The sequence below is a fragment of the Vidua chalybeata genome, chromosome 30 (genome assembly GCF_026979565.1).
Source record: "Vidua chalybeata isolate OUT-0048 chromosome 30, bVidCha1 merged haplotype, whole genome shotgun sequence".
Taxonomy (NCBI): Eukaryota; Metazoa; Chordata; class Aves; order Passeriformes; family Viduidae; genus Vidua; species Vidua chalybeata.
This window is the reverse complement of record NC_071559.1, coordinates 2,245,845-2,259,738: the sequence shown is the minus strand read 5'-3', so window position 1 is coordinate 2,259,738 and position 13,894 is coordinate 2,245,845. Positions and strand designations below refer to the sequence as shown.

At 66.1% G+C, this 13,894-nt stretch overlaps 3 protein-coding genes across 7 annotated transcripts in view; all 3 read right to left on the bottom strand.

Annotated features, from left to right (window-relative positions):
• Window positions 1-1,655, bottom strand: DDN (dendrin). The gene is made up of 2 exons (XM_053967590.1): window positions 1,263-1,655; window positions 1-1,178 (listed from the first exon to the last, which is right to left on the bottom strand). Exons 1-2 carry the CDS (start codon window positions 1,430-1,432, stop codon window positions 152-154), a joined length of 1,197 nt encoding a protein of 398 aa, XP_053823565.1. The 5' UTR covers window positions 1,433-1,655; the 3' UTR covers window positions 1-151.
• A 666-nt stretch (window positions 1,656-2,321) lies between these two features.
• On the bottom strand, window positions 2,322-5,910 carry PRKAG1 (protein kinase AMP-activated non-catalytic subunit gamma 1). 2 transcript variants are annotated; one of them, XM_053967608.1, is made up of 12 exons: window positions 5,744-5,910; window positions 5,575-5,653; window positions 4,917-5,020; window positions 4,761-4,842; window positions 4,627-4,685; window positions 4,501-4,546; window positions 4,341-4,395; window positions 4,129-4,255; window positions 3,394-3,559; window positions 3,248-3,285; window positions 2,999-3,145; window positions 2,322-2,908 (listed from the first exon to the last, which is right to left on the bottom strand). In XM_053967608.1, the coding sequence occupies exons 1-12, from the start codon at window positions 5,747-5,749 to the stop codon at window positions 2,810-2,812; spliced, it is 1,008 nt and encodes a 335-aa protein (XP_053823583.1). In that variant the 5' UTR covers window positions 5,750-5,910; the 3' UTR covers window positions 2,322-2,809. The 2 variants fall into 2 exon arrangements, with proteins under 2 accessions (XP_053823583.1, XP_053823582.1); XM_053967607.1 differs by having other exon boundaries at window positions 4,627-4,842.
• Window positions 5,911-6,611: 701 nt separating this feature from the next.
• The window catches only part of KMT2D (lysine methyltransferase 2D), a 28,143-nt gene continuing 20,860 nt past the window's right edge, over window positions 6,612-13,894 (bottom strand). For 2 of the 4 annotated variants that reach the window (XM_053967400.1, XM_053967401.1), the window contains exons 41-55: window positions 13,747-13,890; window positions 13,510-13,674; window positions 13,268-13,424; window positions 13,102-13,183; window positions 12,831-13,006; window positions 12,331-12,479; window positions 12,090-12,225; window positions 11,872-12,008; window positions 10,348-11,518; window positions 9,972-10,108; window positions 9,715-9,845; window positions 9,347-9,632; window positions 8,890-8,963; window positions 8,679-8,787; window positions 6,612-8,567 (exon numbers count right to left, since the gene is read on the bottom strand). In XM_053967400.1, coding sequence (XP_053823375.1) covers window positions 8,475-8,567; window positions 8,679-8,787; window positions 8,890-8,963; window positions 9,347-9,632; window positions 9,715-9,845; window positions 9,972-10,108; window positions 10,348-11,518; window positions 11,872-12,008; window positions 12,090-12,225; window positions 12,331-12,479; window positions 12,831-13,006; window positions 13,102-13,183; window positions 13,268-13,424; window positions 13,510-13,674; window positions 13,747-13,890 — 3,147 coding nt within the window. In that variant the 3' untranslated portion in view covers window positions 6,612-8,474. Of the gene's footprint in view, window positions 8,568-8,678; window positions 8,788-8,889; window positions 8,964-9,346; window positions 9,633-9,714; window positions 9,846-9,971; window positions 10,109-10,347; window positions 11,519-11,871; window positions 12,009-12,089; window positions 12,226-12,330; window positions 12,480-12,830; window positions 13,007-13,101; window positions 13,425-13,509; window positions 13,675-13,746; window positions 13,891-13,894 lie in introns of all 4 variants that reach the window. The other 2 variants (XM_053967398.1, XM_053967399.1) reach the window with 1 other exon arrangement.

Sequence of the window (13,894 nt, the reverse complement as noted above, 5' to 3'; positions counted from 1 at the left end):
CACCGGGATCGCGGAGCTTTTATTGGGGTCAGCCCGTGGGAACTCCAGTCCTGAGCCCCGCCCCCGAGACCACCCAACAAACCCCGCCCCGGGGAACCACACCCCGGCAAGCCCCGCCCCAGAAGTGCCACACCCCGGCAAGCCCCACCTCTCAGGCAGGGGTGGGGCTGGCGGGGCCCGGGGGGGCCCCGGTGCTCTCCAGGCTGCTGCTGCTGCTGCTGTAGGCGCGGGGGTCTCGGCAGAGCCGCTGCCGGGAGCCCCCCACGCTGCCCTCGGCGTCCGAGTCCGAGTCGGGCGCCGTGTGCCGGCGGATGCGGGACACGGCTTCCCGCAGCGCCTGGGCGTAGAGCACCGGCCGCCGCGGGGGGGGCCGCCCGCGGGCACCCCTGCAGCCCCCCGGGCTCTGCCACGGGCTGCGGGGGCTGCCGGAGGGCTCCCGTGGGGGCGAGGGAGCAGCGGAAGGGCTGCCGACCGCGGAGGGCACGGAAGGGCTGCGAGGAGGGGTGCCAGGCCCCAGCGAGCCCCTGGCATAGCGGACCTGCTGTCGCTGCGGGGGTGGCACGTACTGGGCCCGGACCACCACACGGGTGGCGTCAATGAGGACGTGTCCCCCCGACCCCCGCTGCCCCCTCCCACGCCCCGGCACCCGCTCCCGGCCGGCTGCCGCCCGTGGCAGCGTCTGGCAGTGCCGGGGGGTGCCAGGCCCTCCTGGGGACAGCTGCATCCCACGGGGCCACCGGTGCTTGGCCTCGGTGGCCGCCCGGGGCAGTGTGTGGCTCCAGCCCCCCGGCACAGCCCCCCGGGCCCGAGGTGCCGGCGGGGGGCTGCGGGGTCCCCGCGGGGGGCGGAGCTGCAGGGTGCGGTGGGGACCGTCATAGGCGGGGGGTGCGATGTAAGGGGGGGGTCCCCCACGGCGGGCGTGGGCCGCCTGCACCCGCTGCATGTGCACCTCGTAGGTGGGGGGGCCCGGCTTGTCCCCCGACACCGGGGGCCGAGGCGCAGGCACAGGGTGCCCCCCCCAGGGTCCGCTGCCCCCTGGCCCCTCAAGCTGTCGCGGGGGGCAGGGGGTGGGGGGCACCCGGGGCCGGGCGGTGAAGTCCTGCAGGCGACAAGGGGGGTTGGAGGGCACTGGGGGCCAGGGGGGGGCCAGCTCGGCCACAAAGCGCTTCTCCAGGTACCTGCAAGACAGAGACGGGGAGTGAGGGGAGCGAGGGAGGGGGGGCAGGACAGACCACCCCACCCCCCCCCCGGTCCCCACTCACGCGTACTCCCCGGCGATGCGGCGGTAGGTCCAGGGGGGCTCGGGCCAGCACCCCGCAGCCATGCCGGTAGCCGGGCTGCAACACGCCACCGTGTCGATCTCCACCAGCACCAGCTTGGTCCGCTCGCAGATCCGCAGGCGCCCCGCACCCCGCTCCGGACCCCCCAGCATGGCCCCGGCCGAGAGGGGGGTCCCCGCCGCGGGGGGCTCACCGGAGCCTCGGCGGAGCCGCGAGCCCGCCCACACGCACCCACCTGCCGCACGCGTGCCCCCGGGGACCCCGTGTCCCGCCCGGTGCCACCTCGGGGCACGCTGACCCCCGGGCGGCCCGGGAGACCGGCGCACGGCGGGGACCCCACCGGCCGTCCCAGGGGTGCCGTGTCGCGTGCGTGTGTTTGTGTCCCCCCCCCACACACACCCCCCCCACCCCCCCGCGGGATCCCTTCCCCCCCTGCGACAAGCAGGCGATGGCGGGTTTGGCACCAAGCGCTGCAGCCCACGCGGGCTCCGAGCGGAGCTTAGCAACCCTCCGGCGGCGGCATGGCAACCGGCACGGCCCCCCCCGCGAGTCCCCCCGGGCCCCCGGTACCTGCCCGGCGCTTACCTCGCTCCGCGGCCTCTGCCGGAGCCCGGGACTGGCACGGACAGGGTCCCTGGGCCGGCCGTCCCCTCCCCGCCAGGAATGTGCCTGGCTCAGCACGGCCGGGCCTCGCGCCTCCCCTGTGGACACCGGCTGCAAACTCCGGTGTCCCGGCTGCCTGCGACCCCCGCCGGCCCCCCACGGGACCCCAACCTCCAGCTCCCCCCTCAAGCTCCCCCAGCCCCTGCCCGACTGCCCCCGCTCAGCGTGGTGCCCACCAGAGGGTCCCCATGTCCTGCCAGGTCCCCGTCTCTGTCCCATCCCCAATCCTGGCCTTTTAGAAAAGCCACAGGCGTAACAAACAGGGATTTAGGGTCTGGGCGAGCTCAGCAGATTCCCCCTTCCCACGGGGGGGCCGCACCCCCTCCCCACACACCCCCTCCCTGGGCAGTGCCCCCCGTGCCCTGCACGGAGCCAGGGTGGTGCCAGGTCTGTGTTTATTCGTGGTTTCTCTTCACACACGAAGCGGTGGCGGGTGCGGGCACAGCCGGGGGAACCTCGGGGGAAACCCCCGGGGGCGTGGGGGGGTCCCCAGGCCGGGTGGAGCTGAGTGGGTTTCACCAAACCCAGGGAGAGGGTGCAGGGTGACAGGGACACGAGAGGCCACACAGGAACAGCCCTGGCGTGGCTATGGGTGACCCTGGCCCGGCACCCCAGGGAGTTTGAGGGTTGCCCCCATCACCCTCACGGCTTTGGGGTGCAGGGCACGGCATGGGGGGGCTGCGGGCTCCCCCCACCCAGGGAAGGGCAGCAGGGGCTGCCCCAGGGCTGGGGGGTTTATTGCTGGATGCTGCTGGTGAGTGGGGGCATCCCCTGGGGTATCCCCACCAGCCCAGGGGGGCACAGTGTTACAGGAGAAGAGAGTGAGGGGGGGGCTCGGGAGGACTGAAACCCCCTCCCTCACTGCCTCAGGGGCCCTGTGGGAGGACCAGGGCTTGCAGGATGTCCGAGAGGGAGACGATCCCTTTAACCACATCGCTCTCATCCACCACCACCAGCCGGTGGACCTGGGGAGGGGGGACACAGAGAGGGGCTGAGGGGGTGCAGGGACCCCGGCCTCCCCCCTCCACAACCCCCCAGCACCCCGGGACAGTTACCTCGGCCTCGACCAGGCGGTTGATGATGGTTTCCAGCGTCTCGTGCTTGTAACACTTGAGGACGCCCTCGAAGTAGTGGGAGCGGTGCTGCAGCGCCCGCGTCACCGTCACGTCCAGGTTGTTGTAGGTCTTTTCAGCTGCCAGGTTCTGGGGCAGGGACAAGCATTGGGGACACAGCTGGGATTGGGAGACCCCCACCACCCCACAGCGTCCCCCCCCAGCCCAGGATTTTCCCCCGGCAGCACTCACAATAACGTCGAATTTGGAGTAGATGTCCACCACGCGCCCTGGGGAGGGAGGGGAGCAGCTCAGCCAAGCCCCCGGCGCTCCGGAGGGGACACGGCCCCCAAGGAGGTCACCTGGGGACAGCCAAAGCGAGGACAGGACATCCTTACCCGAGTCGTCGACCACGGGCAGCGCGGAGACGCGGTGCTGCACGAAGATGCCCAGGGCCACGTAGATGGGGGTGCTGGTGCCAACCACGGCGATGTTGCTGTAGGTGCCAATCTGCAGCTCCTCCAACGTCCGCGCCATGAACTCGGGCTTGGGCACCTCTGCGATCTGCGGGGACAGCGAGGGGACAGCGCTGAGCCCAGGCCTGGGGGTGAAAGCATAAAGAGCTGGGGGGTTGTGGGACCCCCAAGCAGGGGCGGTGGGGAGGGGCCACGCGGAGTCCTGGGGGTCCCGTGGCACTGCAGTGCGTGGTGAGGTACCAGAGCTGTGCCCACCCAGAGCTGGTGGCACCCGGTGTGCAGGTACCTGCACAGCCCAGGATGGGGGTTTCAGAGTGAGCCCTGGGGCAGCCAAGGGGTTCTGGGGCAGCTTTTGGCTCGGCCTGAGATGGGGGTCTCAGGGCAGGGACCTGGCACTTTGTACAGCCTGGACTGCGAGTCCCAGGGTAGCACCTGGCTCAGGGACCTGGCACAGCCCAGGATGGGGGTCCTGGGGCAACCTCTGGCACAGCCTGGGCTGAGAGGCTCAGGGTGGCCCCTGGTCCAGCCCAGGGTGAATGTCCTGGGGTAGTACCTGGAACAGGCACAGCCTGGGCTGGGGTCTCAGTGTGGCCCTGGCACAGCCCAGGCCGAGGGTCCTGGTCTGGCCCCCACCATCACCAAGGGGCAGAGACTTACAAAGAGCTTGAGGAACTTGAGGATGCGTTTGTGGGTGAGGATGTAGAGCGTGTTCCCTGAGTCAGGGTCGATGACGGGCAGGCGATGGATCTTGTTCCGGATCAGGGAGGAGACGGCGTCAAACAGGCTGTGGGGGGGAAGGGAGGGGGGATTTGGGGTGTTCCTGGGAGTGCCACCACCAGCTGTGCCCCTCTCCCTGCCCCCCGGGGTACCTGGCATTGGGGGAAATGCAGACCAGTGGCTTGAAGGAGTCTTGCAGATAAACCTCTGTGGGGAGAGGAGTGGGTGAGGGGATGGGGGGTGGGTCACAGCACTGGGGGGCTCCGGGCACGCCGGGAAGGGCAGGAGGCAGCCAGCAGTGAACCCCCTCACCTCTCCACGTCTCTATTTTATGTTCCTCCAGCTCATAGATCTGCACCTGTGAGGAGGAGGAGGAACCCAGGGTCAGGTGGGGCAGGCAGAGCCCGACCTGAGCCCCCGGTAGACCCCAGCCCTCACCATGGGGGATTTGTAGTAGCGGTGCAGGATGTTGATGAAGTCGGTGATGGTCAGCATTCCTGGGGGGCAGGCAGGGTGAGGAGGGTCCTGCCAGCCCCCCTCAACCCCCAGAGACCCCCTGACCCCTCGCTCACCTACAAAACTTTGCTTTTTGCTGTCCCAGAGCGGGGCTGCCCGGACACCGTTGGTGACCAGCGCGAAGAACGCCTTCTTCACCTGCAGGCACGGGGGTCAGGGAGCCCCAAAAGTGCCTCCCCGGCCCCAAAAGTGCCCCCCCGGCCCTGGCACACCTGCAGGGATGTGTCGAAGACGACCAGTTTGGAGCTGGTGGGGATCAGGTCGTAGCAGCGATGGGATTTCATGAAGGCGGTGTAGGCACCGCGGTGAGTGTCCCCTGGGGTGGCAGCGTGAGGGGGCACCCCAAAACCTGGAGCACCCCAAAACCCGGGACATCCCCAATCCCGGCACACCCCCAATCCCAGGCACCCGAAATCCTGTGACACACCAATACCCGGGACACCCCAAATTCCGGAACACCGCAAACCCTCCAATGCCCCAAGTCCCGTTCCACTCCCCATTCCGGGACACCCAGCTCAGGGCTCCGGGACACCCCTAACTCCGGGATATCCCCAGTCATGGGGCATCCCAAATCCTGCCACACCCAGCTCGGGGCTCCGGGACACCCCTAACTCCGGGATATCCCCAGTCATGGGGCATCCCAAATCCTGCCACACCCAGCTCGGGGCTCCGGGACACCCCTAACTCCGGGATATCCCCAGTCATGGGGCATCCCAAATCCTGCCACACCCAGCTCCGGGATACCCCACACTCCGGGACAGAATCCCCCAGCAGCAGCAGCCCTTGGGACACCCAAATGAAGGCGTCACCTCCCGTGCCGGGACCCCCCCCCCCGCATGCCGGGACCTCCCCGGCCTCCCTCGGAATCACCTTCCAGCCCCGGGGGGCTCAGCTCCGCCGGGCTCTCGGCGGCCGGGCCCGGGCCGGGGTCAGGCTCGGGGCCGGGATCCTGCGGACACACGGGCTGGGGTCAGACGTGGCCGCGGTGCCGGTCCCCGACCCCCCGTGTCCCCCCCAGCCCCGCTGTCCCTCCCACAACCTCCATGGGTCCCGCTCCGTCCCGAGGCGCCGCTGCCCCACTTCCGCCCGGCTCCGGCCCCGCGTTCGCCCGGTTCCTGCTCCCGCTTCCTCGCGGCTTCCGGCCCCGCTTCCGCCCGGTTCCTGTCCCGTTCGTGCCCCCTTCCGCCCGGTTCTTGTCTCGCTTCCTCCCGGTTCCTGTCCCGTTCGTGCCCCGCTTCCTCCCGGTTCTTGTCCCGTTCCTGTCCCGCTTCCGCCCGGTTCTTGTCTCGCTTCCGCCCGGTTCCTGTCCCGTTCCTTCCCCGCTTCCGCCCGGTTCTTGTCCCGTTCCTGTCCCGCTTCCTCCCGGTTCTTGTCTCGCTTCCGCCCGGTTCTTGTCCCGTTCCTTCCCCGCTTCCGCCCCGTTCCCAGTCCCGCTTCCGCCCGGTTCTCGGAACCACTCCGGCCCCGGTCCCGGTCCCGGTCCCGGTCCCGGTCCCGCCGGCACCGCCCGCTGACTCCCGGCCGCCGGGAGCCCTCCCCTCCCGCCGGGTCCCGGGGGAAGGGTTTTGGAGGGGGAGGTCTCACACGCGTGGGGACCCCCGGGGGTTTGGGGACACGGCGGGACACAGCCGGGGATGGCCCGGGGCAGGGGGAACCCCGACATGGAGGGGGGGGGGGGGTTGTGACAAACATGGGGGTCCCCGGGGGTGCGGACAGAGCTCGGGGTAAGCCAGGGGAGGGGGTCACTGATTTGGGGAGGAGGGGGACATGGCCTGGGGAGGGACAGAGAGCTTCGCTGGGGGGACAGCAAGGACCGGAGCAGCAGCGAGCTGTCCTTGAACCCGTTGTCACCGCTGTCCCCCCCCAGACCCCCCGCCCCGAGCTCCCCAAGGAGGGATCAGGCGGCCTCGGCTTCTCACGCGCTTTATTTAAAATAACATCCAGTGGTTCCGGTATTGGTAAAAACGGGATTTCTACACGCCCCGGCCTATGTACAGCTCTGAAAGTTAAATTTCTCGTATATTTTCTGTTAAAACTTTCTCATCCCCCCCCACTCGCGCTTTTCCTCCGTTGTTTTCTTTTTTTTTAATTTTCTTTTTTTTAAAGATTTTTACTTTAAACCTTTTTGTTTTGTTGGTTTTTTTTTTTTTTTTCTTTTTTGCAGCTTTGACGAGTTTGCGGAAGCAGCTTTTCAAGATCGGCCCCGGCCCCCACTGCACCGGGGCGGGGAGGGGGCACCACCCCCGTCAGACCCCCCCTCTCCCCACCGCCACTTCCAGGAGCAGGAGGGTCCCTCCTTCCCTTCCTCCCTCCCCCGCGCCGTGTTTGTGCGTTAAGAGATCCCGGCGCCCCCCCGGGGTCCTCCCCCGGAGTGGGGAGGGGGCGGGCAGGGACCCCGGGGGAGGGGGGGGGGCGCAGCCGGCGCGGGGCGGGGGGGGGGGCCGGGGGTGTTAATGCCCACTCGCTGCTTCGCTCTCCGAGGCCGCCCCTGCCTGGCAGGAGGTTCCAGAGAGACCCCCCCCCCACTCCCCACCCCCACCTCGGAGACTTGGGTTTAAAAAAACCCCCCCCCCCCGCCGCCCCAACTTTTTGCCCCTGCACCCCAAATCTCAGCCCAGCAGAGCACAAAGAGCCCCCCCCCCAGCCCCGTCTAGTATATACAATATAAGGTATAAATAGATAAATAACCTTCCCCCCCCCAGTGCAGCCCCAGCTGTGAGGGCCAAGGGTGAGCAGGGGGGTGGAGGTGGGGGGGGGGGGGGGGGCTCCACCCGGCCTCTCCAGCCGTGGGGGCCACGTGTGGGAAGAGGGGTCCCCACCCAGCCCCTCCAGCCCCCCACCAGAGCTGGGGGAGTGGGTCTGACCCCACCTCGCCCTCCCTTCCCCCCCATCCCCACCTCACACCTTGGCACTCACACGGCTGGGACCTCCTGAGGGGGGGGGGGGACAAGGAGGGGGTGTCCCTGTGTCCCCCCTTCAAGGCATCCTGAGGAAGGGCCACATCTGAGGAGGGGGACACGGGGAAGCCACATCCTCTGGAGCCCGAGGGAGAGGGAAACCCTCCCCCCCCATTAGGGGGGGTGGGTTGGGATGGAGGGGGGCTCACATTTAAAAACAACAACAAATAAAAAGAAACAAATCTAACACTTAAAATGAGGTAGGTTTGGGTGCAGAAGCTCCTTGTGTCTGTCGGGGTCTTGGCTGCATCCCGCCGCCGCTCCGGGGTCTCGTCCACACGCACAAACAAAAAGAGATCAAAGGAACCGAGCGAGCTCTGGCCGCCACGCCGGCGGGGCAGAGCCCGGATTGTCGAGCTCAAGGAGTCTGTGTTACCTTGGTAATTAGCGAGCAAATATTATTAGTTTCTAAAAAAAAAAAAAAAAAAAAAAAAGGAAAAAAAAAAAAAAAAAAGAAACCAATAAAATAAAATAAAATAATCGTTATATCCAGACCGGCTCCGCACAATCGCTCCGGCCGCGCTGGGCCTGGTGCTGCTCCCCCGTGGCTCTCCCATGTGGGAGGCAGGCCGGGGGTGGTGAAGGGGGCGTTTCTGAGCCCCCCCACTCCTTTTTTTTCTCCTCGCAGGACGAAGCAAAGAAAACCCTGAGTTGCCAGTTCATCTGTCCGTCCGTCCCGCTCGGGCAGGGCCGGCAGCGCCGCGGCCGCTGCTCTCCCTCAGTGCCCGGCCGCCCCTGGCACCTCCTGCAGCCCTGGGGGGCTCGGCGAGGTCTCTGAGGCGGGGGTGGCAGCCCCCAGCCCCTTTTTCCCAGTTAGTTCATCCATTTCCTGCAATTCCAAGCTCCACAGTGGCAGGGGATCTTGTGCTGATCGTCCTCGAAGTCGAACTGGTAGTCGTAGGTGAGCTGGGAGGGAGCGGGGAGTCACCCAAAGCACAGAGCTCAGTCCCGCCACCTCCAGCCCCGCTCCCTGGGACCCCCAGGACCCCCTCAGCACCCCCTCAGTCCCTCACTGACCTCCTCCCCCTTGGGGATGCGCCGGCTGGAGATGATGATGATCTTGTCCTCCTTGTCGAAGGTCACGACTTCGGCCACGCAGTTCGGGGCACACGAGTGGTTGATGTACCTGGGGGACGAGCGGGGTCAGCCCCAACCCGGGGGCAGGACAGACGGACGTCATGGCTCCCTCTGGGGGTAATCCCACCACCCCAAAGCCCCCCGTGCTCACCTGGCCGGGCCCCCCGTCAGCGTGGCGTCAATGACGTGCTCGTTGTTGATGCGGAACATGTAAATGCCGCGGTTCTGCCACGGAGGAGAAGAGGGGGTTCAGGGGTGCACTGAGGTCCCCATATCCCACCCGAGTTGTTGTCCACCATCCCATGTCCCACTGGAGACCCTCAAATCCCATACGAGTCCCTCCACATCCCACCTGAGACCCTCCATGTCCCACCAGAACCCTTGATATCCCTCCACATTCTCAGTCCCCTCCTGTCCTGCCAGAGCCTTCGACATCTCACCCAAGGCCCCCCACATCCCACTCGAGGCCCCAACTTCCCATCTGACTCCCCCATTTCCTTCTCAAAGTCCCTCCACGTTCCACCAGAGCCCACAATGTCCCACCCAAGTCCCTCCACACCTTGCCCAAGTCCCCCACACAAGCTCCCAGCATCCCAGCAGAGCCTCACCTGCTCCTCGTAGATCTTCTCGCGCCGGTTGGCCACCTCGTTGCGGATGATGGTGCCGATGTACTCGATGACCATCGTGTGCTTCTCGATGTCCTTGGCTGCGTAGAGCCCCAGCCCCTGGATGCGGGACCGTGCCAGGTACACGTTGTTCTTCCACTCCGTCTTCAGGCGCCGGTACTGGGAGGACTTGGAGTGCACAAACTGCTTGCTGTAGGGCGTGTTGGTCTCGCCCGTGAACGTGCTCTGGTAGGCCTTGGACATGCTTGTGCTGTTCAGGGTGTGGGGTCTTTCAGGGGATGGGGAGAAGAGTTAGAGTTGAGAGATCCCCAGGGATCCCAGCTCTCCTGGTGGATCCCAGCCCCGCTTACCGCTTGTAGTGGGTGAGGATCTTGGGCTCGGAGCGGGCGCAGCCGGTGGGATTGATCATCAAGGGCAGCTCCATCAGAGGATGGCGCCCATAGCGGAACAGGTAGTTCTGGCAGCTCTCGACACCCGGCAGCTGCAGAGGGGGACGTGGAAGGACCAGGGGTCAAGAGGCAGCAGCAGAAGAGCCACTGGGCCCTTCCCTAGCAGAGTGGATCCCCAGTATGAGGGGAGAGACCTCCATGCCCACCCTGGGACCTACCGACTCAGCGATGCGCAGCACCGCGTGCACCGTGAGGCCGAAGAGCTCCTCGCCCTTCAGGTACTCGGGGAAGAGTCGCAGCATGTCGGCCTCCTTCCTCATCATCGCCACTGGCTCGATGATCCGGTTCCAGACAGCTGCCAAGGGAAGGGAGAACCACAGAATTAATTAGGCCGGAAAAGACCTCCAAGATCATTGAATCCAAGTGACCAATCACTACCTTTTTCACCAGAGCAGAGCTCTGAGTGCCGTGAGTTGAAGATGGGGACCCAGTGGGGACCTCAAGCCACCTTCCACCACCCCACCCTCTGGTGTGTTCTGGTGCGGCTCAGCCACTGGGACAGAGGTTGGACACTGGCATATCCCAACTCCTCACCTTGTGGCGAGGAGTCAGAGAAGACAAGATCCTCCAGGCCCTGCTCGATGACCTGCACGACGAACTCGGGGCGCCCGTTGTTCTCGCAGATGGTGCAGCGGTAGCAGCAGCGGCGGTTGTTGGTCCGCAGGCTCCAGTAGATGCGCGTGGCCTCGTAGCCCACGGGGTAGAGGGCCGTGACGCTGTGGAAATCGGCCATCTGGTGTGGCAGCAGCTGCCCGATGGCGTGGAAGACCAACCCGCCCACGCGGAACATGTGGAGCCGCTCCCCACGCTGGATGATGCTGGCGATCTGCTTCACCTCGTCCCGCTCGATGTAGACGCGGCGGAACACGGTGAAGCTGCTGAGCTCCTGCTCGCAGGGCCCCTTCAGCTTGTGCAGGGGGCACAGCATGGTCTTGTCCTTGAAGAACATGCACTTGGCGCGGATGGCGCAGGCGAAGTGGTACACGCTGGGGCAGCGGATGCGGTTGCAGCTGTTGGTGGCACCGGTTTTCTGGCACAGGGAGCACTTGGTGAGCAGCCCACGGTGCAGGGCCACCTCCACGTTGATCAGGGCCCCTCCCTGAGTCTCATACACCTCCGTGGACCACAGGGCGCAGTTCAGGTGGACCCAGAGGTCGAGGTCAAGGTTGAGCAGGCGGGCCGGCCCGTCCGTGGCCCCGTCGCCCTCCTCGTGACAGAAGCAGCACTTGCGCATGTCCTGCGGCACCTTTTCGGGGCGCAGCGTGGTTCCCAGCTTGTCGATGAACTCGGCGATCTCCTTGTCGCCGTCACGCTTGGCTCCCCCTTTCTGGATGGTGACGAGGAAGCGCAGCCGTTTCCAGCGCACCCCCTTCCACTTCTTCAGCCGTGGCCTCGCCTCGTCCCCGTCCTCCAGAGGCCGCGAGCGCGGCTTGAAACGGGGCGGCGAGTGGACGGCTGCGGCCCCTTCCTCCTGGGGGGCTGGCGAGGGGGCCGGTGGCAGTGGTGACAATGGGGCTGGGGCTGCCTCGTGGGACGCCTCAGGGTCGGGGACCCTGGTGGGCTCAGCGGGGCTGGATGGGGAGGGAACGGAGGGGGACAGCGGGGGCGAGGGCTCCTGGGGCAGGACAGAGAGCTGCCGCACGTCCAGGTTGGAGACGTTGTTGACGTAGCAGTGGTGAAGGGTCTTCTCAGGAGCAGGGCTCTCCTGTGGTGTGGGGAGGGGGGCATGGGTCAGAGCGTTGCAGGAATGGAGACCCCCAACCTCCTTGAACATCGCAGGGAGGGGTCCTTGGTCCTGCACGGGCATCAGCATCCCACATGCCCCCAAACCCTGCAAGGACCTCCTGGACTCCTTTCCTGGGAGACCCAGCACCAGCCCATGGGGAGACCCGGACCCACAGGGAACTCTGTATAATCATGGGGGGACCTACAGGGACCACCACGCACCTCTACCAGAGAGTCCCTGCTCCTGTACCCCCAACAGCCACAGCTCTATGGGTACCCCAAAACCCCCCTCCCAGTCTGCCAGCACCACAGGGACCCCTGCCCACCACTGACCTGTCTGAGCAGCGTCAGGAGGTCCAGCTCGCCCTTGAGGCTGTACCCTGGCAGCACTGCATCGAACTGCTTCAGCCATTCAGAGCTGCTGTCCGGCACCTTCCCAGCCAGCGCCTTCTCCTTCCCTCCGAGCATTCCTGGGAGAGGGATGGACCATCCATCACGGGGGTCCCAGTCTGGGGACATGGGGGGCCAACAGGGACAAGGTGAACACTCACCGGCCATATCAGTCTCCACCTTCTTGGCCTCAACCACAGCTGCTCGCACAGGGCCGTCAGGGAACAGCACCTCGTAGGAGCTGGGGATCTTCATGCTCAGCAGCTCGGCCATGGCCACCATCACCCCATTGAGGTTCTAGGTGAGAGGAAGGCAGGATGGCTCCAGGGTGCCACAGGTGTCACTGTGCTGGGTCACTGCTGGGACCTCAAGGGTCTTGAATCTCCCAATCCCCTCACTCACCTTGGCAGCTGCTGCAGACACCGTCAGCATGACGGAGACCTCGCTGCTCTTGCCCTTCTCCCAAGGGGCTCCAGGGCCTGCTGCCCCCACCTTCCCTGGCGGAGCCCCAAAGGGCTCTGCGACCTCGTAGGGTTTTGTGTCAGGGAACACTGGTGTGGGGAGAGGGGGGTCAGAGCCATGGGGAGCAGTGGGGCAGACCCAGCCCCACCAACAGCCACCCATGAGCCCACCCAACTGCCCCAGATCCCTGCAGGGAATCCACCACCCTGCAAATCCCTTTCCCTCACATCCCACACTTCCCAAGGACCCTTCCCCTGGCTCTCTTAAACCCCTCCTGGATCAGGAACTCCATCCTGCCCCATCCATATCCCTTCTTACCTGACACGCGTGCTCCAAACCCCCTCCCTGTGCTGCACATCCCACAGATTCCCTCCTGCCCAGCCCATATGGACCACAGACCACTCCTGCCCTGATCCACACAGCCCTCCAGCCCATCCCACCTGGGATGCTGGCCCGGGGGATGATGGGGATGATGGGGGACAGCACACGCTCCTCCAGCTCTGGCTTGGCCTCGCTGAGAAGTGGGAAGCGGAGCAGCTCCTCGCCCAGGACGCTCTCGGGGGATGAAGCAGGGACGATGCTGTCGGGGGAGTCGCTCTCGTCGTCACTCTCCATCCTGTGGGGATGGAGGTGTCAGGGGCCACAGGGCCTGGTGTCACCCATGGAGGGGCTGATGTCACTTGTGTGGGGTCACCACAAAGTGGGTCTCACCTGACGTCCTCGGTCTGGTTGTGCGGAGGGGTGGGCAGTGCTGCCAGCAGGTCCAGGCTCTTCACCTCCACAGCTGGTGCGTCTGCAGAGAAGCGATGGGTGTTACAGGGGGGAATGACAGGCGGCAGCACGGATTCTGTGCCACCCCTGTGCCAGCCAGGCTCACCTTTCTGGCCATGGGGCTCACGGGCTGGGTCGGCGTCCTTGGGCTGCTCCCCCAGCTCTTCAGGGGCTGTGACACCATTCACCATCTTCTGCTGCACGGAGGGAGGGGGTGTGGGGGGCAGCGAGGAGGGCGGCGTGGGAGGGTTGCTGAGGTTGTTCTGGGGGGAGACGGTGGGGTGAGAACAGCAGGATAGTCCAGGACCCCCGGACGAGGGGGACACCAGGGAACAACCCCCCTCTCACCTTGGTGAGCAGCTGGGAGTAGTAGTCGGGGACGCTGTCGAGCACAGCGCTGCCGAAGGCGCCCCGCAGCTGGCTCTTCCCGTTGATAGGGCTGCTGCCGAAGGGCGCGAAGAGGCTGAAGTTGGCCATGATGGTCGGCTCCGTCAGCGGCAGCAGCGACAGCTCCTGGGGACAGAGCGGTGAGGGGGAGACAGGGACAAAGGAAGCCCCCTGCCACGCCCCGGCCCGCGGCCATACCTGCTTCAGCTGCTTCATGAGGGCCTCACCAGGACGCAGCCCCTCATCCTTCCGCAGCTTCTTGCGGGACGCTGGGATCCGCTCGTTGCCTTTCTGTACCCGCTTAGGCTTGGTGGGTGCTGGCTTCCTGGCAATGGAGGGGTCCTGA